This window comes from Akebia trifoliata, chromosome 15 (genome assembly GCF_017979445.1).
Source record: "Akebia trifoliata isolate Shusen 1 chromosome 15, ASM1797944v1, whole genome shotgun sequence".
NCBI lineage: Eukaryota > Viridiplantae > Streptophyta > Magnoliopsida > Ranunculales > Lardizabalaceae > Akebia > Akebia trifoliata.
The window spans coordinates 28,117,462-28,144,552 of record NC_141389.1 but is presented as its reverse complement, the minus strand read 5'-3'; the positions used below and the strand labels follow the sequence as shown (position 1 = coordinate 28,144,552).

General features: G+C 32.9%; 3 protein-coding genes across 4 annotated transcripts; all 3 read right to left on the bottom strand.

Moving 5' to 3' along the window:
• Positions 1–4,466: 4,466 nt before the first annotated feature.
• Positions 4,467–9,151, bottom strand: LOC147385038 (ammonium transporter 2-like). Its single transcript, XM_086425145.1, has 4 exons — positions 8,381–9,151; positions 7,453–7,738; positions 6,104–6,207; positions 4,467–5,101 (listed from the first exon to the last, which is right to left on the bottom strand). The coding sequence occupies exons 1-4, from the start codon at positions 9,008–9,010 to the stop codon at positions 4,664–4,666; spliced, it is 1,458 nt and encodes a 485-aa protein (XP_086281271.1). The 5' UTR covers positions 9,011–9,151; the 3' UTR covers positions 4,467–4,663.
• A 2,259-nt stretch (positions 9,152–11,410) lies between these two features.
• LOC147385037 (nudix hydrolase 11-like) lies at positions 11,411–13,984 on the bottom strand. Of its 2 annotated transcripts, XM_086425146.1 has the most exons (4): positions 13,666–13,981; positions 13,071–13,213; positions 12,634–12,753; positions 11,411–11,781 (listed from the first exon to the last, which is right to left on the bottom strand). In XM_086425146.1, exons 1-4 carry the CDS (start codon positions 13,973–13,975, stop codon positions 11,563–11,565), a joined length of 792 nt encoding a protein of 263 aa, XP_086281272.1. In that variant the 5' UTR covers positions 13,976–13,981; the 3' UTR covers positions 11,411–11,562. The 2 variants fall into 2 exon arrangements, with proteins under 2 accessions (XP_086281272.1, XP_086281273.1); XM_086425147.1 differs by lacking the exon at positions 12,634–12,753 and having other exon boundaries at positions 13,666–13,984.
• A 1,987-nt stretch (positions 13,985–15,971) lies between these two features.
• On the bottom strand, positions 15,972–21,746 carry FOLK (Phosphatidate cytidylyltransferase family protein). Its single transcript, XM_086425148.1, has 6 exons — positions 21,505–21,746; positions 18,116–18,183; positions 17,900–18,031; positions 16,927–17,039; positions 16,315–16,429; positions 15,972–16,235 (listed from the first exon to the last, which is right to left on the bottom strand). The coding sequence occupies exons 1-6, from the start codon at positions 21,619–21,621 to the stop codon at positions 16,058–16,060; spliced, it is 723 nt and encodes a 240-aa protein (XP_086281274.1). The 5' UTR covers positions 21,622–21,746; the 3' UTR covers positions 15,972–16,057.
• Between the last annotated feature and the right edge of the window lie 5,345 nt (positions 21,747–27,091).

The following is a 27,091-nucleotide window of genomic DNA, read 5'->3' as shown; positions in this document are numbered from 1 at the left end:
AAAATCTAAGGGCATGCAAAGATAATGACCTATCTCATCTATACTATCATAATGAGAGAAGGATGAATATTATTGATTAAAATTCGTATTAAATAATTTTTTTGAAATACAAAAAATGCCTATAAATAGATTTATAAATGTATTTGGATTGACCCATCTATTATAAATATAAAATTAGATAGTATTTAACTTTCCTCATAGTTGAAGAAGATATAGGAAAAAGTTAGCCTTTTTTTTTTACTTCTTGGTTTTAATAATAAGTGCAAGCCAATTAACTTAGCCCATGGTCTATTATGTGTTTCTTGGTAGAGACCAATTTCAAAGAATGATAGATAAGGTTTGAGAAACACAGACTAGTAACTGTTAATGGGTTGGCCATGCTAATTGGGCCTCAAATCCCACTCAGCCAAAGCCCATTTAATGACTGGACAGTGCCAAAAATTACTTATGTCCAAGGCTGGTCCATGAGTATTTGGGTCTATTTACAGCTTGAGCCTCTCAACGTGCCCAGTCGTAGAAATTTCGCCCAGCTTGATGGTTAAACTGACCTCGTAACACTACCCAAAACAAATCCATGACAACCTGGCCCATTAGCAGCCCTAATTCTATGTGGTTCTTTGACCTAGTTCCCATTAAGTTTCTTCTTCATGGGTCGAATGAATCCTTGGGATGGCTATAGTGACACTAGGGCTGCAGCTTGGGCAGGTTGGACTGGGTTGGGGATCAACCTGCACCCAACCAACACTTGACCCGCGCCTGTCCAACTTGACCTTGGCCATGAAATGCTCAACCCGAGCCGAACCTAAGTCAGTTTGGTTCATTCCTCCTAAATACTAGGTAATTTAGTAATGATAAGAGCTTATATAAGGATAAGTTGTATGTAAAAAATATAAAATTTGCAATTTGTTATCCTAGAAATATATTCGAAGTTTACATACATGAAATTATTAGCAAGTGTAATGACGAAGAAGATGGTGATTAAGTAAAGTTTAAAATGTGATTTATGAATGAGAAAGAAACCAAGATATTTTGAATATATTTTAAATTATAATCATATTAAGTTTGGATTTGGGTAAATTGGGCAATCTAGTGGCCAAGACTTTCCTCTAAAAGGGAGAGATCTTGAGTTCAAGCCCCCCTCCCCCCCCGTCTCGTTGGCCACTCACAGAGATTTTCCGGACTTACCTGGTATGTGTGATTTGTGGGGAATTCTTGTACCCTAGGGATTTGGGTGAGATATAGTGCTCTAACAGGCCAGTTGCCTTGCTCTTATTAGTCGGGCTTAGGGGTCTGGACAATACTCATGTTGTATAAAAAAAAAAATTGTGCAAACCGATCGATACCTATGGATGAACCAAAGCAAACAGTCACCGGATTTGATCCAAGGTTGAGTTCAAACCATTGCGTTTTGCCCGCCCAAGTTGCAGACCTAGGTGACACAACTTGACAAATTAAAATGAGTCTAATCTTAGTGTGTGTATGGTTGTAGAGAAAATGTTCTTATTTGGAAAGAGAAAAAATAGTAAAAATTGTCTTAGGAAAATGATTTTCCTTCTAAAATGTTTCCCAATGTTCAAGGAAAATGTCAAAAAGATTGTGAGTTTTAACTTTCACAGTAGAATAATTGCGAGAGAATAATCCAATGATTTTTCCTCTCTAACGAGAAATCGTTTTCCTATTTTGTTTGGTCAGAGAATATTTTTTTGAGGAATGGGTCTAGGTTTGGGATTTCTCTTAACTTAAGATTGGGCTGAAGGATGTTGGCCATGTAAGTATAACATCCAATGGTTGCGATATCATGTATATTCAGATAATATATGCCCCAATCATACTTATCTCGAAGATAATATATTCGAACTGTTAGATTTTTATTTACATGGTTGGGCTCGTGTATTATTCTCATGTTATATTTGTTCAACTGGGCCCAGCCCAACAAAGTCAATCAGCATTTTTTTATTTAATATCTTAGAACCATTCTGAGGGCTATTTTAAGTCATTACTTATCGGTTTTGGTTTTGTTGACTCAAGAAATAACACAAGGTCTTGACCGTGTAAACACAAAATCAAATGATTGACAATTATCCTTGTGATAAGCATCACTGGGACCCCAACCCTTAAACAAGGGAATTATCATCCGAACAACATGTATTTTATAAGTTTCTCCGTATTTCTACAAATTCTGAAAGTGAGTCTGAGCCACTAACTTCCTACTCATTTTAGATAATTTGGATTCTAAAAGAGCTTTTAAGTTCTAAAATGATTCCAAAAGGCAAATTCAAAGTGTTCTTTAAGTGGAGTTTCTATTCCCTCATGTCTCTATCTCATAGGTTTGTGCGAAGCGCATTGTTGAATGATGCTCGAGCATATAAAAGTCGTCGTAAGATTAATTCTACAATAAACATGCCTATTTAACTAGGGTTTGGATCAATGGGGTAATCTAGCTAGAACTTGGATTTGTATCCAATCTGATACCATATTGAATTGGAACCTTTTCCTATATCATGCATTTTTTCAATAAAAAATGTGATCCGATGACAATTGGATCAGGTTCAAACCGGGTCAAATTATGATTTCAAAAATACATATGAAATATAGATATATTTCTATAGTTTTAAATAAAAATATATAATCTAAACTATATATTTTCTCATGCCTAATTATATGGGATCCCTATTTAATAATCCAAGTGTTATTAGATTGCATTTTTATTGAAACCAAACCATGTATTTAGATCCAAAACTATTGTTCACAATGTATGATATTTGGAGTACGATCTAATGCATCAACACGACTAACTCATTTCTCATGATTCCTAAGCCCTATAGACCACAATTCACGGCTTCTATTTTCATTTATGGTGGAAATATGACAATCAAGCAAAATTGAAACCCTTTTACGACTTTTTAAGGAACAAAATGGATGAGACCTCCATCACTACGTGAAATAGGGGGAAAATTCAACTCTAAGGTCCATCGAATTTACCCTTTTTTTTTTTCCCACATAGTGTTTAAAATGGTCAAGTCGAATTCACCCCCGCCCTTTTTTTTTTTTTTTTAACGTCGTGCATGTGACAATACAATGGTGTTAGAGTCGCACGTATTTGTAGGAGGATTGGCTACATTTTGAGGTGTACTTATCAATTTTTTTATAAATCCAAAATATATTACAAAACAACTCTCCACAAAATTTAAAAATTACCATATTGATTTTTCATAGAAAAACACAAAATAAAAATCTTAATTTTTTTCTTCTTCTTCTTTATATATATATATATATATTTTTCCTTAAAAAAATAGTGGTAGAAGATGTGAATGAAAAAAATTTGGAGTTTAGATTTGATATTTTTTTAAAAAAAATTGCATGTTGTAGCCCAGCCCATCTGCATTCAGCCCAATTTATTGGCAGGGTTCCAAGCCCAAGCCTTACTTGGTCTGAAAACTTCTAAGCCTACCTCTTCCATAAAAAGTTCAAAACATAAAAAAGTCAAAATAGGCGTCTGAGACAACATAACTATCACATATTCTTCCTCTAAGAAAAACACCTCACGCGCACTTAGAAAAAGATTGGTCATATTCGATTAGAGAAAACAGATAAGAGAGGTTATTGTCAGTGGGTTGGAGGAATATGGCCCATGAAAATTTATATTAAATAAACCAAGTTTCACATGTGATAAAGTTAATATATATTTTCTTTCACATTTCAAAGTGATGGTGATATTTGAATTTGATCAACCACTTTCCAATAAAATTTAAAAGAAAATTCAATTTATGAGCATAGTCCATCATCTCATCATAGTTTACTGAGTTGAGTTGTTTCAAAACTAGGGTTTTATTTACCAAATTTTAATTTTTTAATTTGTTAATTTTCTCTATTTAATTTTTTTTGTTTTTCAAAATGTAGTTTATAAACAAGATCGGCGAGTTCTACAAATTCATGAATATATATATATATATATTTTAATTTTTTCTTTTTCAGTTTTTCTTTTTCTCTTTTATTGGGTAAGCCAATCGATTACTTCCTTAAACCGTGTACTATTTAAATTAATCTTGAGAAAGGTAATTTACTGTTTTTGGAAATAAATTTTTTTTTTTTTAAATGTCAAAAAGTAAAATGAACAGTACTTTTTTTCATACCGAAAATACCCTTTTATACCCAAAAAAAAAATAAGGGTATTAAATTTCAGTATGAAAATTGTAAAGAACATTGTTCATTTTTTTTAATTATTACTATTTTGGTAAAAAAATTATTTTCAAAAATGGTAAAATATCATTTTCAAAATTACTTTGAATAATGCCATTTTGGGAATTAATCGATTTTCGGTGCACGTTTTGATAAATTAACCTTAGTAGCCACCCAATTCTCAGGGACATTTTAATTGACTATCAAAGGTAAAAGGGTCAAAGAAACAACTGAAAATTTTGACCAAGGAAACACCTCATATATGCCTCATTATCTAGGGAGGTAAGTTTAAACTTTAAACAACTCTCAAAATTAAAATTGCTATTTTGCTATAAAGTATACTACGATCCCTCCCACTATTACAAAATTATAATTACAATGACACATATGAACTATGCACCCCGTCCTCTCTCTCTCTCTCTATCTCTCTCACACAGACACACACACACACACACACACACACACACACACACAAACACGCACACTACAATTGAATAGTTACACCTCTAGCACCATTGACACTTTGTGTTTGTATCATTTCGTCATGATAAGATGATGTGTGCCAACCATGCTTGGTGGGGTCATATTTCTCTCCATCACCCCAAAGGGCGTAAGCTTCTTCACCATGCACAGCATCATCTCCAATCAAAAGCTGATCTTCAGGCATCCTCAAGGGTATGATCAACCTTATACCAAGAAGAATTACTGTGGTTGATACTATATTCCATCCTGTAACAAATAGTGCCGCAACCAATTGTTTCAAGAACTGAACCCCTCCGCTACCGCCATAGAACGCACCCCTTGAGTTCGATACTGGTAAGATGAGCCTACACAGAGCTGGCTCAGCAAACAACCCAGTAAGGAGCCCACCCAACAGCCCGGCTACTGCGTGCGTGTGAAACACACCTAGTGTGTCATCCACCTTAACACAAAGTACCATAATTTAGATTTTTTTTTTCCTGTTTTCTTATATATGAGAAAAAATAAATCTTGGTAGGATCAATTTTTCAAATTGGTCCTATTTAAAGTACTAGAATATGAAGCATTGTAATAAGTCCCCCTCCGACATACCCCTAGATCATTTGCTTTGGGATACACAAGAAAAAATATTTATGATTATTTGTATCCCAAGACAAATGATCTACGGTTCTGTGATGGGGGCGTGTGTCAAAGCGGGGCGTTAGAAAATCATTACACATAAGATAATTGTGGTACAACAAATCATATTTTTTATTTATATGAGTAAGTTGGTGTTAAAGGACCCCACCTTTTTTTTTTTATTAATTCTTAACTTTGAAAATAATTACATGTTACAACATCTAGGATTATTCTCTATGGCTCTTGAGGAATATGAGAAAAACATCACTATAAGTAACACCAAGTTTAGTAATGTTTTTTCTTCAGTAAATCATGTTTTTATAGTTCATGGATTTATCTTTGCCTATCTGGTATGTGTAGTTTGTAGAGTATTGCATGTATCAAAGGGATTTTTTCAAGATATGATACTTTAAGAGGTCAGTTGTCTCGCCCTGGTAATTAGGGCTACGGTTTGGAAACCCCCGTCACCAAAAAACAAAAACAAAAAAAAAAAAAGAGAAGAAGAAAGGGAACAACAGCACCATAGATTTAATGGTATAGTTTAAGGACTAAATGTTATTTTTTCTCCTTATTTCAACCGGTTCCTGATCTATCATTGGTGGTTTAGTTTTGTCATTTTCTAAGTATAGAAATCGTTAGAGTCAACAATTAAGGGAGGTAAGAATATATTTTCTAAATTTTTGATGTTTATATATCTAAAATTTGACTAACTAAATGAGGAGGCAAATCAAAATTCCCTAAAACATTCACACATGAAAGACATGTGTGACAAGATGTGTACGTGTGAATACTAATGTAAGCCAACAAAACGAAAAGCATATCATACCTTCTGTAGTAACGTAGACTTCTTGTGTAGGATCATCATGGTGAACCATGGAATGCTACCCGAAAGCATTCCCATCACTATCGCTGCCCACGATTGCACCACCCCTGCAGATAAATCGTCCATATAATTACAATAATGCCACCAATCCAATCCAATTTGAATTTTTTTTTTCATTTTTTCAAGGTCTCCAGGGATCATTGAGATGCTGGGCATAAAATGGGTTGGAACCGGATCGGATCTAAATATATCCATATGCATGTTGGGATACGCCTAGATCATACTAACTGAGATCATATCCTAATCTGTTGGGTTGGGTCAGGTTGAATTGTATTTCCTATTAGAAACATCCCTAGATCATGCAGGTCAGTCATCGGTGATGTCGGGTCAAGCGAAATTAAATCATATTTGACATTTTTTTTATTGGGATCTGCTCCAAGGATCCAAACCCACTAATTTTTATTTTTTGGATCACTCAGATTTTTTTTCAAGTCTGACCCATTTTATTGCCTATTGAGATGGGATGAGAACAATATTAATTTCAATCCTAGGGATTAGGAAAGTTTATTAGGGGTCAATGTCGTTAATAAATATCTTCCCATCTCAACTGCTTGTCCAATTAGGTTTTTTTTATTAATTAAAAATATCTTTACACCTAGGCATTAAATAAATAAATTTGACCATAGGTCTTTTCATTTTCAAGACATTTATATCTTTAAAATAACAACTAATTTTCTAGCTAGGTTGAGGCTCTCCATCAAACATTACAGATTTTTTAAGAATTATTATAATTTGTTTCGAGATACACCTTCCTTAAATATCTCCCACATCTCAACCGTCTGTTTGATGAAGACCCTCAACCCTAGTGTTTTCCTAGAACTTAAGTAGGAAAATACTAACTTCAAATAAGGTTTGAGGCTTTTCATCAAACCAACTGTGGAGATGAGGGATATTCCAAGAAAAGTCCAAAGAAATCAATTCCTAGAAAACATTTACTAATCCCAAAGAAATCTAAAATAATTTCCTTCCCATCTCATAGGCATGTGCAACGAACTTTGCTTTAGGTGAGAAAAGTCCATTAGATAATCCTTCTAGAAGAGAGAATTATAACAATTAAGAAAAATTCTAGGGTCCGACGACTTGAGCACAAAATGCCAAACCATCAGCCAAGATTTTTCTTTGATTTTTAGTGAATTTCTTCTCATGTCAACTGTTAATTGTGTTCAACAAGGTAGAACCCTAGAAAAGTCCTTGTTATAAGTAATAATCCTAAATAAAAGAATAGTGTTTCCACCAAACCTAAATGTATAATTCTACATTGTGTACACAGTTGTCGTTTTGTATGTGTGCACCTGCTCCGGGAGTAATACAGACTAGGCCGGTCATCATCCCTTGAATGGCACCGATCACTGAAGGCTTCCCGAAGAAGATCACGTCGAGCGAAGTCCATATAAGAAGACTTGTAGCAGCACAGATGTTGGTGTTGAGAACAGCTATAGATGAATCAATATTCGCCGAGTAAGGGGCCCCTCCATTGAAACCCGACCAACCCATCCATAAGAGCCCAGCCCCAGCAAGCATAAGCAGCACATTATTTGGTGGAAACCTCTCCCTATCACTCTTAACTCTCGGTCCTACCTACATAATATATAGCACATGCAAGTCATTAATGTTGCAAAAATTTGCAAAAAATAACAAGCAAACAATGCAAAATAAAACAAAAACATAGACACAAATATTAATGAGGTTTATCTTTTATGGGTTACATTGTCCTCAAAGGCGATTAACTGTCTTTACTATCAAAAGTAAAGAATTATGAAGGGATCGATTCACCTTTCTTGTCTCGCTCTTTCTTAAATCTATTTTCTCCCAACTACTAACAATTATAAGCTGAAATTAAGAATTTATGATGTTATATAAATAATATTCTTTTTTTTGCTAATAAAAATAAATTTACTAAAATGAGGTAGGGGTGCAGTGCGAGGACTTCCCAGGAGGTTACTCATACTAACAAACAGTACATATTTACACTTGGTATAAGAATAATTCTCATCTCAAGTCCCCAAAAATACCGGGCAAGGGACTCGATCGCAAGACCCCAATATGAGAATCCGATGATAATAACAATTTACATACTAGGATTTCAAATCAATACAAGACAATTCTACACAACAATTAATGATAAAAGAAAAAAAAAATTTCAATATTCTTGCCAAAACTATGTATAAAAGGTAAGAGTGAGATAATAAAGTATGTCTTTGAGTCAACTCAGTTATTTACCCAATAGGCTGCTGTGAACCCAGCGATTCCTGAAGAAAGATGAATAACATAACCACCTGAGTAATCAATCACACCCCAATGATAAAGAAAGCCACCACCCCAAAGACTAAATGCACCAACAGTGTAGGAAAATATGAGCCAAAGAGGAACAAAAGCCATCCAAGCCTTTATATTCATGCGACCAAGAACCGATCCAGCCAGTAATATAAGTGTTATAGCAGCGAAGGTGAACTGGAAATATACAAGAGAGGCCATTGGGTAGTATGGCTCGTTCATGGGGGTTTCAATTGCTCCGTTGGAATGATGATGAGTACTTTCGGGTACGACAGCACGATTAATTAGATATTTCTGTCCCAGGGCAGGTGCACCCTTACCCCAGAAAGGTAAAAGCTTGTCACCAAACGCCATGCGATAGCATAGTAGAACCCAACATATGAGGACAGCAGCGAAGGCGTAGAGAGCCATGAAAGCTGAGTTAACGGCCCATTTCTTTTTAACGATGCTACCGTACAAGATAACGAGACCTGGCATGCTTTGAAGGCCAACGAGAGTTGATGCCGTCATCTGCCATGCGTTATCTCCTTTGTTGAGCCAGTCAGGAACTGCTGGGTAATTCGGTAGGTATGCCATGACTCGAAACGAGTTGGATCAGTTGTATTGGTAGAGACTAGAGAAGGTGAAAGTCTGTTAAAAAAAAGTGAAGAAATCCTTTTATTTATGAAGGAATTCAAACGTGTAAGGAGCCGTGTACGGTGAGAGAAAGTTCAATGAAAGAGAGAGAAACAGTGGTGTGGTTGGTCAAAATTAAACTCGGCATGCGATGACAGCCAAAGTCTTTTCCACAAGGTGTGGCTCCCATATTTATTAAACCTACCCAATTCCAAGCTCAATTGAGTGTGGGCTTGTTGACACTTTTCTAAGCCCATTGACCTTCGCATGTTTGTCCTACTTATTTTAGAACTGCTAGTAAGTGGCACCACAAATTTTACTTATCATACTCCAATTCAAAATGGAAAAAAAAAAATTAGTGAATGATTGAAAATAAATAAAAGTTGGAGTGCCCATAGAAAAGTTATCTCTCTCTTTCTCTTTTTTCTAAATTTCTATTTTTTGGGTTTAGGAATTAGAGTCCAAATAATATGCCTCATCAGGTGGCATATTCAATCAACTCCCAAATGTAGACAAGTTTGAGAATCATAAATCTGTACGTCTTAGGATACACTATTCCCTTGAGATACATTATTTTATAGGGAAGTGCAATCTTGTATCCCAAGACGTACAGATATATGATTCGTAAACTTGTCATGTTAGGAACGATTGAGTATGCCATTTGATGAGTCATATTATCACGACTTAAGATTTATATGAGACTTTAGTCATCATTGTAAATAACTATTGAAATTATTTCAAGGAGTGTTAAAATATTTTGTAATGTTGAGATTATAATTTAAGTTAAACCTTTGTAATATTTGAAGAATGTGTTTTAATCTATAATTGGGACATGATAAATAATTTAAGAAAGGGTCACGACCGGTAAACTCATGAAAAGTAAACTCATATGTTCACAAACAATCCCAATTATTTATATGTGAGATCCAACCATTAGCATAAAGATGTATCTCTAGAATATGTTGTGAATCTCTAAGATAAATCTTAATTGTTAGGTCTCACAAATACACGATCAAGATTATGTGTGAACATATGAGTTCACTTTTATGAGTCTACATATCCCAAGTCCCAACCCTTTACGAAATAGGGGTGTAATAAGTAAAAGTTGAGATGCCAATAGTAGCTCTTTTTATTTTTTATTAAGTGGACCCACGGATCAGATTGGTAGATAGCAAAATCTGCTATTAAAAATACTTTTTATTCTAATCTTTATGTAGGGCTGAGATAGGAATATGTTCATGGGGATTCCCACACATATGAGAAATCTTGCAAAATCTGTATTCATCGTGGGACACCTTTGTTTTCCTTCATTCTCAGCCATACGTTTGTGTGGCTTGGGTTTCAGGATAGAAAAGTCTTATTCGATTTGCACATACCTTTGATCCCATATTTTTAGGTCAAAGATTTGGATTTTGATGATCCCATGGTGGACCTCATATTATTTTTATTTTAAAAAGAACTTCAAGCCAATAGATTTCAACTTTTTTTTCTTATTATAATGTTGTGTGACTTTGATTAAGGATATATTTTCTGCAAGGCTGCTTGACTTAGAAATGATGAGGGTGGATACGAAAATCCACAATCCACCTCGAGAACTCGATTTCTATGGAGAGCCAACAGAAAATTCACATAAAAATAATTAGAAGTAAAGGGAAAAGAGAAAGAACATGAGATTTATGTGATTCGACAAAGATATCCACATCCATAGATTTCATGGGAATCATTCCATTATAATCCGTATCATGATATTACATGTATTTCCCTAGTCTATGATAGGCCTTAGGTTTCCCTTTCCTAGCTCCCCCACTCTTCAGGTCTCATTTAAATGACACTTTTTTTTGGCTAAGCAATACAGATTTTGAATTAATTAAAAGAATATGATACAAAAAAGATTTAGACATCTAGGAGACATGCCCCCTAGACGATTACAAAGGACGAATATGTGACATATTAAGAATACAATGACTCTTACACCTTTAAATAAATACAAAATCCTACTTTCAAAAATGAATTTTGATCCTGATTAAATTGTAACTATAAAATTCATTTTTGTCAAAATATGATAGTTATTCATGGGGAAAGAATCATTTCACGTTGGGATTTTCCCTCTTGATTTAGTAGGATCCCTCCTAATAATATCATGTCCACAATAATTGCTCTATTTTTGAAGTCAAGCTAATGGAGATTCTTGTGCGTCGCTAGCCATTTTGTGGACAATCCCTAATTACTTAATCTTAAAAATATAAATGTACAACATAATTTTTTTTGTTAAAATACTGATAATGTGTCATTTTAAAATAAAAATATGTAACATAATTTATATGTTCTTCACATATTATCGAATTGGATTAGATAGGATCATGGATGAATAATGATCACAATAATAAAATATAGTTTACATCATCGATGGCACAAACACAACACCTTTGATAGTTAACCATCTCAGAGCAAAATACAACAATGATCAAACCCTAATACTATGATAGAAGCGACATGAAAAAGAGACTAAAAGCTTAAATAAGTGACATGCAAGCCTTTTGGATTCCTTGAAAATCTGGGAGATGTTCTGTATAGGGTGGCGACCGTTGGAAGATGATAGAGGCAGCTCGAATAAGAATGCCAGCAGTTAAACCCCAAATGAGAAAATTCCCTTGTTCTGATTCATAATCAAAAAGATGTGTAATATACTTCCAATCCATCCAATCCTTCTCTTCATATCTATGGTTTTTTTCCTACAAAAAGATAAAAAAAATATAACCAAGGAACTCTAGAATAATAATGATAAAAAAAGTCTTAATTCTAGACAATTTATGCTTACACATCAACTTTTATTTATAACACACCACACAATGGTATTACATATGACATCTATTGTGCAAATAACCATTCTATTGTGCTAATGATGACAACAATGATCATTTCGTATTTCTACTATAAAAGGATTAGTTATGACTTGACTAATGATTTTCTGATGCCCCCCTCTGACACACGAGCCCCTACAACGCCATCACAGAATCGTAGATCATTTGCCTCAGGATCTCATAATCATAAATATTCTCTTGTATATCCCGAGATAAATGATCTACGATTCTGTGATGGGGTTGTAGGAGGGCATGTGTCAAAGGGGGCATCATATTATCACAACTCTTATGACTTATGTTTAATAACCTCTTTTTCTCTTGGGATATTTACAAAAAAAAGTGATCAACTTCTTCGTAGGTTTGAAGTGACTAATTGGAAATAGTGGCCTTAAACTTGTGAAATATTAACTTTAAAACCGCCGAATTCGTTAACATTCTGGATTTTTTTAATGAAAACATGATCATTCATGTTTTGGTAATTAAAATGAATAGTTAGCTGGAATCGTAAATAACTCATTTTCAACTCATGGAATGCTAATTCACCCTGTTCTCTTAGCGTGTTATGCATGCTTTCATAAATTGAAGTGTTATAAAAAAAAGTTTGTGTGAAAATATAATTTCTCTAATTTTATTTGAACAAAGAAATGAGCGGATTGCCAATTCATTCAAAATGAAAGAACATCACTTTTTTATAATTTGGATGTCGGGTACAAAAGAATAAACCTCAATAAACATCTCTAATGGAGCATGGAAGATGGTGTCGACTTCATCAATGTTGATAATAGGCTTGAAATCTTCCATCTTTTCAAGTAGACCTACTACAGGTGTTACCTTTAGAAGGTTCTGCATGAAGAACATCATCAAGGATAATCAGTATCCCTACATCAATGGGCCGGGCTTTATAAAGCAAAAAACCCCAAATAGATTATGGTTTGGACCTTTTAATAGGGCCAAGCTTGGGTTGGGTAGGAGGTCCATCAAATCATTTCATATGTGTGTATTTAGTCCACACGGCTGAGCTCATTAAAAAAATTGAACTATACATGTTTGACCTATGCATGGACATGATCTGGTTGAGGCCCAAGGGGGTCTGGCCCATCATGACTAATTTTTCACACAAACTTAGAATGTGCAATAAAAGTTAAGTAGGTGTGACAAACCTTGGAAATGAAAGGCTCTAGAAATGCAACTACTCTAACCAGAGCTGGATCTAAGCCAATCTCCTCCTTTGCTTCTCTTAATGCAGTTGCAGAGTCATCTACATCTCCCTCCTCCATCTTCCCTCCTGGCAAAGCTACTTCCCCTTTATAACACAAAAAATTCAAGATGGGCAAAGCTTGAGTATAATTTGGACTCATTCCACATTTCTGTAAAATAATTTACAACAATAATAAATTTAAAAATAATTTGCAAGTTTTTCTTAAAGATATAAATAATTTGTGAATAAAAGGTGAATTATTCAATTAAGTCTAAATATTTGAATTTGATGACTGTATTATAAAAAAATTTGCAAAGAAAAATCTTGTACAATAATTGTTTATCACATGAACATATTGTCAATAATCTAAGATAATCCTAATCTTTGTATATGATCATATCACAACATGAAAAAAGGGTATTTTTGATTTGGCTAAATTCGACTGACCTTGACTTCAAATTTATTCTTTTTTTTTTCCATGTAGTGTATTGTCTCCAATCTTAATGAAATAATGATAAAACATAAGAATATACATCTTATTACAATACATTTTGTACCTGGGTGTGAGGTCAAGTTGTTGGATCTCTTAGTAAGAATTACCCGTAATTCGCCTTGGTCACCTTCGAAGAGGCATATTAGGACGGCGGCCCTCCTCTCTATCGCCCTAACAACACCACCCTCACTCTCATTTGTGTCTTCCTCAGAATCACAAAGATGGGTAAGAGGTTTGTAAACCAGAAGTTGCTCTGCAAGGCTTCGAAGCTTCTGGCTACCCCATGTTTCTAGGGTCAAGTACCCCATCTCTCCCTCCATGCATATAATTGGAATAATCGAAACATATTGAAAAACAATGGCCTTAAACCACATTTGAGGTTCTCCGCACGTCAAATGGCTGATATGGGATAATAACTTTTGCGATTCTCACAAAAATCGAATATCTAGAAAAGTTGTATTGATCTTTATACAACATTATTGATATCTAGAAATTTATGTTTTTCCTCGAATCTCAGCCGTATGTTTGATGGAGAGCCTCAAATTTGGTTTGAGGTTAGAAAATTCTGAAAAGGAAAAGACTTAAAAATATGGAATATTAGATTAGGCATGGAATAACATGGGCCTGGCCACGACTTGGCCAAGTGCACAACTTTAATAGAATGTTTTTTTTCTCTTATAGAATCAGCTTCCCTTTCTCCATCCTGGTTCAAGAAATATCTAAGAGGTTTTTTAGCAATCTCCCTAAATAAATAAATGTATATGATTTGCCTCCCTCAAATTTAAATATTTTTGAGTTGGATCCAAATCATATCATGTGGACTTAAATATCTCCAATAGAGAATTAATTCACACCCTTGATGTGGCTGAAAAGGTGAGTAATAAGCAGTCAATGATCCATTAGCATGGCCACATGTTTGGGGGTGGCCATAGTCTCCACAATTTTAAGTTTTAGTAATCTTTGAATTCTAAAATGAAAAAAAAATCAATATTATTAGGATTCTAAAAGAGGATGTTCTTATAAGAGTTTTAATAGGTAATCTTGATGGTTTTAGAGAACTTAATAAATTTGGGTAAAGATCTAGATGTTTATCCAAATTTCCAAGTGAAATTAGGGCTTTTTGGATGCACAGCTTGAGCTCCAAAAGATGAAGCACCCAAATCATGCATCTGGCATTGGTGAGTCTTGAAGATTTTTTTTTTCTTCTTTTATTTGAATAATCCCTTGCTTTTCTGATGTTCTTTCATGTTCAAAACGTTTGATTCCTTATTTGATTGATTAAGATATTGGTGTCTTTAGAAAATTTCGTTAGCATTGATTTAGCGCAAAAAACCCTAATTTCACATGAAACTGTTGCAATCATGGTTCAAAGTATCGGAATGTGTCATCCTATATGTTTGACACCAATACTGATACACGAAACATTGAATGTTTTGACAATGTATTGGAAGTGTATCGGATTGTATTGGAATGTGTTCGCTGATGTATCAATTTTTCATTGACTGAAACATTCATTGGATACTAATTATAACGTCTTATACCTTGTTTGTGATAGTATGTTCAACAAGGAAGAAGTTTTAGTGAAGATAATTCAAACATTCTCCAACTCAAAAGTGAGAAAATTTCAGATGTCCACATGAAAGCCCTCTCACTTGTCAAGCTCCAAGTGATAGTATGTGCCATCGGCGAGATATCCACCAAGTGTTTTTAAGGGTTGAAATATTTGAGATGGCTCGTCCCCAAAATGATATATGATTTGATTACACAGAGATCTTTAATCAATCTTCTGTTCTCATTTGGTGTAATTTAGTGGCAATATTGTTGAGTGTATTAAGTTCATAATTCTTCAATATTGAGCCAAACATATGAGAGCCCTTCGGCTCCAGTGCCCATAGATGGTTGAAATGATCTAAAATTGATATGTTACGTACCTTGGATGCACCTTTGGAAATTAAAAGGATTTCATCATCAGCAGTAAAACTTTATCCCAAAATTTTGGATCTCGATGAATGAGTCTTGTTCCCCAAAATGACATATAATGTCAATTTTTTTTTTTTTCCTTTATTTAATTTCAAAATGAAAAATGTCGGAGTGACATTACAATTGGCATCAATTCACACATTGCTGACGTGGATGTGTGTATGGAGCCATAGATGCTTTTTCATGGAGATACAAGTGAAAAGCAACTATGGTTCTGTCCGCACCTAAACATCACAATGTGTGAATGGATGTCAATTTTAATGTCACTCCAACACTGACTCTTTCAAAATTCATTATGGGACCATATTTTTTTTCTTGATAATGAGTAAGCTTTCGATTAGAGCCTGACAATGAATCAGATGGAGGGAAAATGTCCTTACATTTCTAGTCTTCAACTAGAATCAATTCTTCTTACTAATAAAACAATTTTAATTCTAAAACAACTAGATCTAAAATATGTGCCCATTGATAGGGCATCAAAAAACAAGTTTACCTACAAATACAGAAGTCAGGGTAACTGTGAGGTTGTCATCAAACACTGCATGAATAGGAAGTGATTCCACTAGCGCTGTTGCTATAGACACAATGAGGAAACCCAAAACCATTCCATAGCTTTCTTGGAGAAACCCGAATAAGGCGAAATAGTGCATATATCTGTCCAACATTTATCACAGAAAAAAAAAACTCAGAATCTCTCTCAAGTTGCCCATAGAAATAGCCGAATGAAAATTACCCGAAAGAGGTGATGAAACCAGCGGAAGCCATTGCAATGCTACCTGCATAGGACTTGTTTCTATTATAAGGAAGCTTATTGACACCAAACTGCCTTCCTACTATGTCAGCTACACCTGAAACCAAATAAATAAATAGATGTTAAGATCATAAATGATGGGTAATAGAGAAGAAAATAAGAGGATCATAGACCAAGACACTGTTACTTTCAAGTGTTTGGTTTCTTGAAATGAAGTCAACAATGTGATTCAAATCCAAGTTTTAGTCGAGTTCAACACAATGTGAAAAAAGCCCAAATTTGACGGCCTTGGGTCATCAAATTTAATAAAATTTGACGGACCAAGGGGTCGAATTTTTCATTGTCAGATTTTTTTTTTCGATGGGCCGAAACAGTCAAATTAATGAAGGATGAGAGAAATTCGACAGCTCTAAGCTGTCAAACCTGGGAACATCAAGAATTTCGACGGTCCTAGACCGTCAAAATTCAGTTTCTAAAATTCGTACGCCTTGGCCCGTCAATTTTTTCTGTCGAATTTTCCAATTTTCATGTAGTGCAACACCACCAACAAAAAGGATTTGGAGTCAAGTAATCGACTCAAAGTAACAGCAGTACCATCTCCAGCACATAGGTTGCAAATTATTGCAGTCGCAATAGGAGAGGTTCTCCAATATGCAGAAGCCAGAGTTAAACTGCAAGCGTAGCATAACGGTCCCTTTAAAAGTTCCCTGAAACATAAGCACAGAAATTAGAATTACAAATAGAGGACATAAAGATGAAGTGAAAAATCAATCAAAAGACTTGTGACAAAAAAGTTATGGAGAAAATTTGGTTATCACTCAATTTTCGTAGAATCTTTTTATCTCAATATGAACTGTTTTGGGTAGTATTGCAGGTGAAGGTATTGTGAACCAAATTCAGTGGTATTGCCATTAAGACTTCAATTTACCAAGCTAGAACCTCAACGTTTACGACTATTTATGCTATTTTTTTTTTATAAAGGAAATCTCTCTTGGAGTGCAAAAAACATCCTACAATTGCACACTCTAGAAGACTACTTACCTTGATTCATCACATTGGCATTACATCATCTTCCACACCTATTCAATATTATTGGTAACAAGAATTCAATATAAATGCTATTTATTCAGTTTCTCACAGATGGACCTACTTTAATTATTATTACTTTATTCAAGAAAAGTTGTCAATGATATTGTTCTTTTGATGTTAGCTCCTTTTTTTTCTCATTAAGTTGCTAATATTTTGAGCAAATGCTCATCAAGCGTTTATTTTACTCACTATAAATGAATGTCTTCACTTGAGTTCAGTGTTTGTCTCTTCTTGAAATAATTTAATCTATTGTTCATATGTTTCTAATGCATATCAAGCTTAAACAAATGCATTCTTTCTATATCTTATTAATAAATAAAACTAGGGTAACTTAATTGAAACATCTCTCAACATATGTAATCAACTGTTACAGTTGTGTGAGTGTACGGTTTACGGTGTCAATGTGCTCAAACACCTTTGCATGTGTCAGATATTAATAGGTATCCAACTATTTGTTACATAGCTTATAGATCGTCACCTGTAGTCCCCATGTCTGCTCATTGATTTAACTGTGGCGTCATCTCTCCATATTCCAAGCCCCAATAGAAGCATCCTTATTATGTTGATGCCAGGGATAAGAGCTGCTAGAATCGACGCTTGACGTCCATAACTATAAAGAATAGGCATAGCTAGTTCATTAGGCAGATAAACCATATATAAGTGTGTAAAACTTTGTTTATCCATGTGTTGTTACCTGAACAGTGGCCAGAAAAGCATAAAGACCAGTCCAAAGCTTATGTGCACAAGCTTCCTGTTCAGTTTCTAAATGAAACAAATAAAGTTAAGAAGCCTTCAATTATGAACAATGCATCAGATAAAGAAATGTACAAAATTGAAACTGTTGCGGCGAAACTCCCTTTACAAGCTCAAAATTGGTTACCAAATCAAGTTTCAAAATAGCTAATTAAGCTAATTTCAGCAACCAATACTACAAGAATGTGTACAAAGAAATTGAAAAAGAATAAGAAAGTGAGCAAGGAAATGATCGAGACAACAACACAATGGGGTTACATATACGAGCAAGTGTACAAAGTAGTACTGGTCCATTAATCAAGGTGAAAATTATAACAATGGAAGTCCTAAACGCTAATGAAACCCATCGAGCACTTTATATCCAACTCAAGCAAACACCTCACTACCATTGTAACAAACCCACAATAACAATGTGATGACTACCCAATAATCTTGAGTTTTTAGGATTTTAGCAAGAGAAGAAGAAGAAGAATCTTAATAGAGAGGCTAATTAGTACACAAAAAGATAAAATTCACCTTAAAATAAAATGAGAGATTTACTGTATTTGTTGCATTTTTTACTTTAAACTTACTGTTGAAATGGACGGCTACCGAAATCCCAAATTTAAAATAAAATTCATCAATGATGAGAATTAACTTTTTTAATTATTTTTTAAAGTCCTTAGAATTTTGTCCTCTACAACCTTGTGGCATCAAATCATGTTTTTGGATGCCACAAATTGATGCGGTTAGGAACCTTCCTTACTAACTTAGTAAAAAAAGTGTTTTTCTTGTTTGGGATAGGGCATGCAGTATGTTATTGAGTAGTCCCTTTTGTATCAGTTCTTGGTTGGTTGGTCATCTCGGCCGATCTTGCGTTTTTATTAATGAATCATTGCTTATAAAAAAAAAAAGGTATTTTTCTTAGTTAAAAAAATCTTGAAATAGGATCCACATCTTTTAAAATGATTAATTCCTATAATACCCTTGTTCGGATAGAATGATGTTGAGAGGAGAGAAAGGATATAAGGAAGTATTAATTTAAAGAACTAAGGCTATTTTAGGTATTTAATCATTTTAAAATGCGGGTCCCACTCCAAGGTTTGTTGGGTAATGAACTTAAAAAAGTAAGGGAGTTTTTGAAATAAAAATGCAATAGACTCAAATAAAACTCTTGGATCATAACAACCTAAAAGATCCATTTTCATTTCATTATAGTACATTAAATAATGGGATTGTCCTATCAACTCCATAAAATGGATCTTTTAACACACAATAATAAACGAGTCATGCTGGAGTGACATCAAGATAGATCTCATTTCACACTTCTTTGATGTGGAAGTGCGTACAAAACCATAGATGCTTTTCACTTATATCTCGATGAAAAACATCTATGGTTCCTACACACTTCCATGTTAGAAAAGTGTGAAATGAGGTCAATCTTGAGGTCATTTCAACATTATTTTTAATAAATACATAGTTAAAGTTATTTATTTCATTTCATCAATTTGACGCTTTTTAGTAGGTGCCAACTAGTCTAGTTGGTAAAGTCTTTGGGTGGTGATACTGGATTAAATTCCGTTAGCATTGAGTTATTAAACTCATTAAAAATTGACTTACTGATTAAAAATGGAAAAAATTGACATTTTTAAAATAATAATAATAATAATAATAATAAGGAGAATGATAACGTCTAAGACCTCACGGGGACATTAGCATTCTCCAACACTTTTTTTTTCTTCAAATAATACCCTCACTTATTTTGTCACTTAGTGGAAAAGGGGTATATTAGTCTTTTTACATAATAAATGCTTATTTATGTAATTAATACTGGTCTATTTCATATAAATGTCAAGGACATTTAATCTTTAAAATTAAATATCTTGTTGCAATAAATGATTTGACAATCAGTGAAAACAAACATTGTTGTGTAAAAGACTAACATACCCCTATTTGTTTTTACTAAAAGACAAAATGAATAAGGGTATTATTAAAATAAATAAGGTGTTGGAGAATGTTAACGTCCTCATAAAGTCTTGGACGTTAGCATTCCCCTAATAATAAATAAATAAATAAATTCATTTTTAGAGCATAGTCATAGTTATTTAATAAGTATTTGACATTCTTAGTAAGGGTTCCGTTGGGCACCGTACAATTTACCCTACGTGTTTTGTCCTACATGGGTTAGAAGTTTTGGAATATGCTGATTTTTGGTGAGGATGATCTCTATGGTGAAGAGATCATACTCACCAAAAATCAGCCAATTCCAAAACTTTTAACCCCATCAAAAATGGTTTACAAAAAATGGACGGTCCACGATTTTTCAACTTGTAAACATGGGGCTAGAAATTTCGGAATGAGCTGATTTTTGGTGAGGATGTTCTTCTAACCGTAGAGATCATCTCACCAAAAATCAGCCCATTCTAAAACTTCTAACCCATGTAGGACAAAACACGTAGGGTAAAGTGTAGGGTAAAGAGAAGGGTGCCGAACATTTCCCTCTTAGTAGGACCCAAAAGCTTATCTTGAAAGCTAAATTTTGTTAAATTCCTCTTATATAAGTTTACTTAGTCAAAACTTTCAGAACCACAGGAACTTCACAACCTTGGATCCCACCCCCACTCCCAAAATAAAAATATTTTTTTCTTCATCAAATCTTGTTTCAATTAGTAAAGTCATGTAGGGTAAAACTTTATTTATTTTCCCCTCAATGATTTAAAAGGTGAAATAGTAGATAAAATCGAATAATTAATCGAATCTTGAAAAAAAAAAAAAAAAACAATCCAAGGTTGAAGACAGGTTTTTTGGGTTGGAGAAGAATCAAGGTAAGAGATATAATACAAGAGTATTTCCCTGAGTTTCCATTAGTCTCTCATAAAATACCGCAGTCAAATAGTATATCATCTGCTCCAAAACGCAGGAAGAAGAACACTTTCCTAACTTACAAAGGGTCCTTGAGCTCAAATGGATTTCCATATTGCCAATCAGGGGCGGATTTACAGTGGGGGCAGTGGGGGCAATTGCCCCCACAAGAATTTCTAAAATCAATAGGGAGGCACTAATAATTAAATTTTTTTTTTTAACATTCTACTGCTTTGCCCCTACAGAAGTTTTGAAAATTTTTCTATTTGTAATTTGCCCCCACGAAAACAAAATCCTGGCTCCGCCCCTGTTGCCAATCCAACACCACAGCATCCAACAAATCAAAAATCATTTTAAAATTGGATGGCTACGGAATTTCCACAAAACTCCCAAATTTAAAATTAAAATTTAACAATTTTTTTTTTTCAAATTTAATTAAGAGTTGAAATCTTACTTAGTAAGGCTACTGAAATTCATTAAAAAAAAAACCTGGTCGAAGATTTCTCGCTTGGCTGTTTCTTCCCATAAGCGGAGCACCAAGAGAGTGACGATGCAAGTTAAGCCTGTGACACACACGTCGTTGACGACCAGGTTTTCTGACAACATCGTGTTCGTCAGATTCCGGCCAATACCTCCTCCAGCAGACCAGCACCTACAATGTAAAACTTGGACGCGGGTTAAGCGTTTTACACGTGAACCATCAGAATGTTGCTTGATATAGCCACTGGTGGGCCAGTCAACATTGTGAGGTCAATTACTTAGAAGTGCTTGTTTGGGCATAAGATCTCATTTTTTTAGCTTCTGAGTTTTTACAAGAATCTGAAAAGCATTTCCAACCCATTAAACCCTAAATTGGCCTTCCCTAAGTCAACACTAATGGGTCCAGGTGGTTGATTTTTTTTATTCTATTAAAAATAATAATAATTTCATTCACTTTGTAAAATTATTGCGTTTCAAAGTTGGCATATTATTTATAATATATTTTAATTTTTTTTTTTAATCATAAACCCATACTTCAATGAATACATTTTATAGACAAGTAGCTTATATTAAGAAGCACATGCTGGTCATTGGGACTTTTTTTAGGATTGGGATCCATTGACTCTTAAGAATGACTCATGAAAAAAATACATGATCCCTAACCTTTAAACACAAAATCCAACGATTGAGAATTTATGAGTATCTTGATAACACAAATCTCATAGTACTTATTTTGAGGATAAATCTCAATTATTGGATTTTGCATTTAAAGGATTGGGATCATGTATTTTTTTCTTGAGTCATTCTCAAGAGTCAAGGCCGATCCTGACTTTCTTTCTTTTAACCCCAACCCATCAACGTCCCAAGTCCCAACCCTATTGTTTTTTCTAAGTGAGCCTGTTTCAATTAGTGGTCAAGGGCTCAATTAACAATCTCATCTTTACTATTATAATGACATAAAGGGAGAGTAGAAATTTGAGTGGTCATAAATGCCTTCATTATTATATTTAAATTTAAGAGATATTAAAAAAAACGTGACCAACTTTTGATGAATTTATGATTTCATTTCACTATTCATTTCAATTACCAAAATGTAAATGATAATGATGTTAGAGGTTTTAACGTAACAATTTCAAAGGTTTAAAGTGACAATCTCACAGGTATCAAGTGACTATCTCACAGGTTTTCACTACATTTAGCGAGATCGTCATTATACAAACCAACGAAATTGTCACTTTGGGGAAAAAAACCCAGCATTGGTGTCACTTTAAACCCGTGATCACGTCACTTCAAAAACCTGCGATTTTGTAGTTTCATGTGTCAATGGGTTGGTTCTGGTTCAGTTCTTAAGGAACTTATAACCATAACCATTATATTTAGTTCAGTTTTGATTATTGTTGGTTCCAAACCAGAACCGCCAAAAATCATGGGTACCCATCGGTTCCGATTCTCAAGAATCGAATGAGAAAAACAGTATTTCAAATCATTATAAAATACATTTCCTTTCAAAAAATTAACATATTATCAACAAAATTATTAACTTAGTTATACTAAAGATACAAATTACTGAATTTTTTCAAAAATAGAAATTTTTTTTTTTTCAAAGTAATAAATTTTTTGAAGAGTAACCCATTTTAATCTCCAATCGATAATTTATATAAAAAATTGAAGAATTTTATATAACATGCATTTATTTTGAAATAAAAAAATACCTCAAATCGTATATAATATGGAAAGAAATGACAAAATAAATGGATTCTGAGTACCCGTGGATACCTATTGGATAGAACCTAACGGTTCTGATTCCTATCGATTCGGTTCCATTTTAGACCTGTCCCTATTCAATTCCAATAAAAAGGGATTCGGAACCTGGGCTTTCGGTTCCGATTCTGATTCGGTTTTAGTTAAATGGTTACCCATTGACACCCCAACATTTAAGCCAAAAATCCAGAAAATTACAACATGTTGCTTAGTTTTGAAAATTACAAAAATATTATTATTATTATTATTATTATCACACGCCACTTTCTAGTTTCAAGGTAAAAAATGAGTTGTGTTGGGGTGACATTGGATTTATTGTGATTTTTTACATTTCTAACATGGAGGTGCCCATATAATCGTAGATGTTGTTTCCTCACAATATGAGTAAACAAATCTATGGTTATGTGCGCACTTCCACATCAGACATGTTAAAATCATTCTTTGGAATTTGGATATGTTTTGGGACAATGATTGTGAAGTACTATTTATTGAGAATATGTACCAAATAGTCCCTTAATAAACATTACGGACCATTTAAGTCCCACTTAATAAAATATTAACCTATTAAGGATCTTTTGAAGATTTTTTAAAGAAAAGTACTTGAAATACCATTTTAACAACTTTAAAAAGTGGTTTGATCTAAAAATATACCAAGTCAAATAAAAAACTTGACCAATTTATTTGGTCATTAATATTTCTGTGAAAAATAAATAATATTTTATTTATTTATTAAAAGTTGTTCATAAATTCAATATAATTTTATTTTACACATTTAAGTCAACTTGCTCATTTTTGAGTGGAATTAATTTGATGAACATTCAAGTCGAGTTTTAAAATTATGTTTTAAATATTAAAAATTATTTATATATTTTAATAAATCTAACATACATAGATCAAATTAGTTTGATGGTCATGGTGACCATACTCATCTCCATCATCATCTTTGTTATAGTCATCATCATCTATGTGAGTTAAAGATTACTAATTTTGAGAAGAAAAAATAAAGATTGTTTTTTTTTTTTTTCATTTATATCTATATTTCATTGTCATGTAAGAGATGATTATAATCAAGGGGCTTGTCATTAATTTTAAAACATAGTAGTACTTAAAATATTCTCAAACAAACACATTTCTTTAAACCTCAAAAATCGTTGAAAGGGTAGTTATGGTATTTTCGCTTCATAAATACTTTTTAGACTAATGTTTGATTAAAGGAGTATTCAAGAGTCCATATTTTTTTTAGAAAAAGCTTTTAGGTAAATATTTTCAAAAACTAGGTCTTTGCAGACATTATCCCATATGTTTAACCTATTTGTTCCTACTTTTGTCAAACCATGAATCTGTATGTACTGGTTCATGGTTCGGTCCTTTAATTGGAAAATAATGAAACCGTATTCGTATTACCTACACTATAGATGCCACTCGCGTTTTGGTTAGTAAGAAATACCCCTTGACCTAGGTCTTATTCTTTAAGACTATAATGGATGGCATAAATACCCTCACTGACCTGGTTCATTCTAGAGTTGTGAACCATGGACCCGAATAATGCATGTGATATATAAACATTTAATAATAAAATTAATTAGAATAAATTTATTTAAGTAAAAAAATTAATTAAAGTAAATAAAAGCATTAAAAATTATCATAAATCTGGAAAAATTGGTACGTGATTGAGAAAATTCATGGAATACTTTTCAACCAAAATATTGCATGTAAATTAAGGAAATAGGATGTATATATGTTAATAGATGTTGTTGTGAAATGTCTAATATTCTTATTGCGCTTGGACTTCAAGAAGCAAAGCAGTATCAAAGGGATTTTTTTTGAAGCAAAGTGGGTAACGTCTCAAGGACAATTTTTTTGGGGTATATGCATGTCTTTCTAGTAGGTATTTTTTGCTTTGTGAAGTTCCTTGGGACATAGGACAGAGAGTTTGTAATATTTATCGTTGATAGTGGATTTTTTCTCCCTCTCCTCCGTGCACGTAGGCAATTTGATGAACTACGTAAATCTTATTTCCTTGTGTGTTCGTCTTCTTTCTTTATTTTACTCTTGTTATGCTTCCACACACCAAATGTTAATGTCATAATTAAGTACTATTTATTTCACATTTGCATACTTGATAAAGAATTCATCAATGGAGTTGAACTCGTCTTCGAATCCATCAAATATGGGTGAGTATCTCAATTGATTGTAGATATTTTACTAGAATATGCATACCTTATTAAAAAAAAATTGGGTTTAATTTTTTATTTTTGTTATAGTCTTGAATTAAAAAATTCTATTTTCTATATACTCATACAAACCTCTCTTTTTTATAGGTATCTACGAACCTCCCTTGTTTGGACACATGCTCTTCCAATTTTCTTTTATTTTAGGGTTAATATTCCATGTAATCAATTGCATGTTAATTTTTAAAGGAAAATGTAATTGAAGGAGGATGATAGAGATACATTAAGTATGGCAGAAATAAGTTCAAGCAATATGATATTTTGCATGGGACACATAATATTATTATGGTTCTTGTTAACATGTGCCCTTAGGCACACATTAAAGTTCAATAAATACGCTTTGACAATTTGATTATATACCGAAAATGACCTTGAAAAAATTATTTTTTACCAAAATACCCTCAGATTCCAATTTCCAAAGTGTATTTATTGCACTTTAACGTGTGCCCCAAGGGCACATGTTAACAACATCCTATTACAATTATGGTACGTGCATCTCGTGATTTACAGTTGTGTCAGTGTATGGTTTGTATTTATGTGCTCAAACACCTTGTATATGCCAGATACTAATAAGTATTCAAATCTTTGTTACATAGTAGGTGTTTGGATAGGACTCCTTGGCTACTTCTGACTCTTGCGGGGAGTTAGAAGTCGTTTGGATGCGTTTTGATGAACAACTCCTTCGAAGAGTTACTCCGCGCAAGAGCAAGAAATTACTCTTTGTGAAAAAGTCGAGAAAACCTATTTCTCAAAACTCATCTTGCGGGGAGTCAAAATCTAACGGTTCGTTTTACCAAAATACCCTTAGCTTTATTAATTTTCTATGAAAATATTCCTAATTCATTTGCCCTTAAATCAAATGAAAGAAACATTTATTAATATTAAAAAAAATTAAATTAAATTTTGAGTATAATGGATTTAAACACATTATATTAATATTTAATATTTAAAATATTATATTATATTATATTAGTATTTATTATATTATATTATATTAATATTTATAGTTAAACACATTATATTAATATTTAATATTTAAAATATTATATTATATTATATTAATATTTATAGTTAAAATGTCAAAAACAATATAGTTTGAAGGCATATTATGACACTAAAAGACAGTCTGTCAATTTTTTTTTTAAATTTTGAGTATAATGGATTTAAACACATTATATTAATATTTAATATTTAAAATATTATATTATATTATATTATATTAGTATTTATTATATTATATTATATTAATATTTATAGTTAAACACATTATATTAATATTTAATATTTAAAATATTATATTATATTATATTAATATTTATTATATTATATTATATTAATATTTATAGTTAAAATGTCAAAAACAATATAGTTTGAAGGCATATTATGACATTAAAAGACAGTCTGTCAAATTTTTTTTTTTTAATTTTGAGTATAATGGATTTAAACACATTATATTAATATTTAATATTTAATATTTAAAATATTATATTATATTATATTAATATTTATAGTTAAAATGTCAAAAACAGTATAGTTTGAAGGCATATTATGACACTAAAAGACAGTCTGTCAATTTTTTTTTTAATATTATGTCATACTATGTC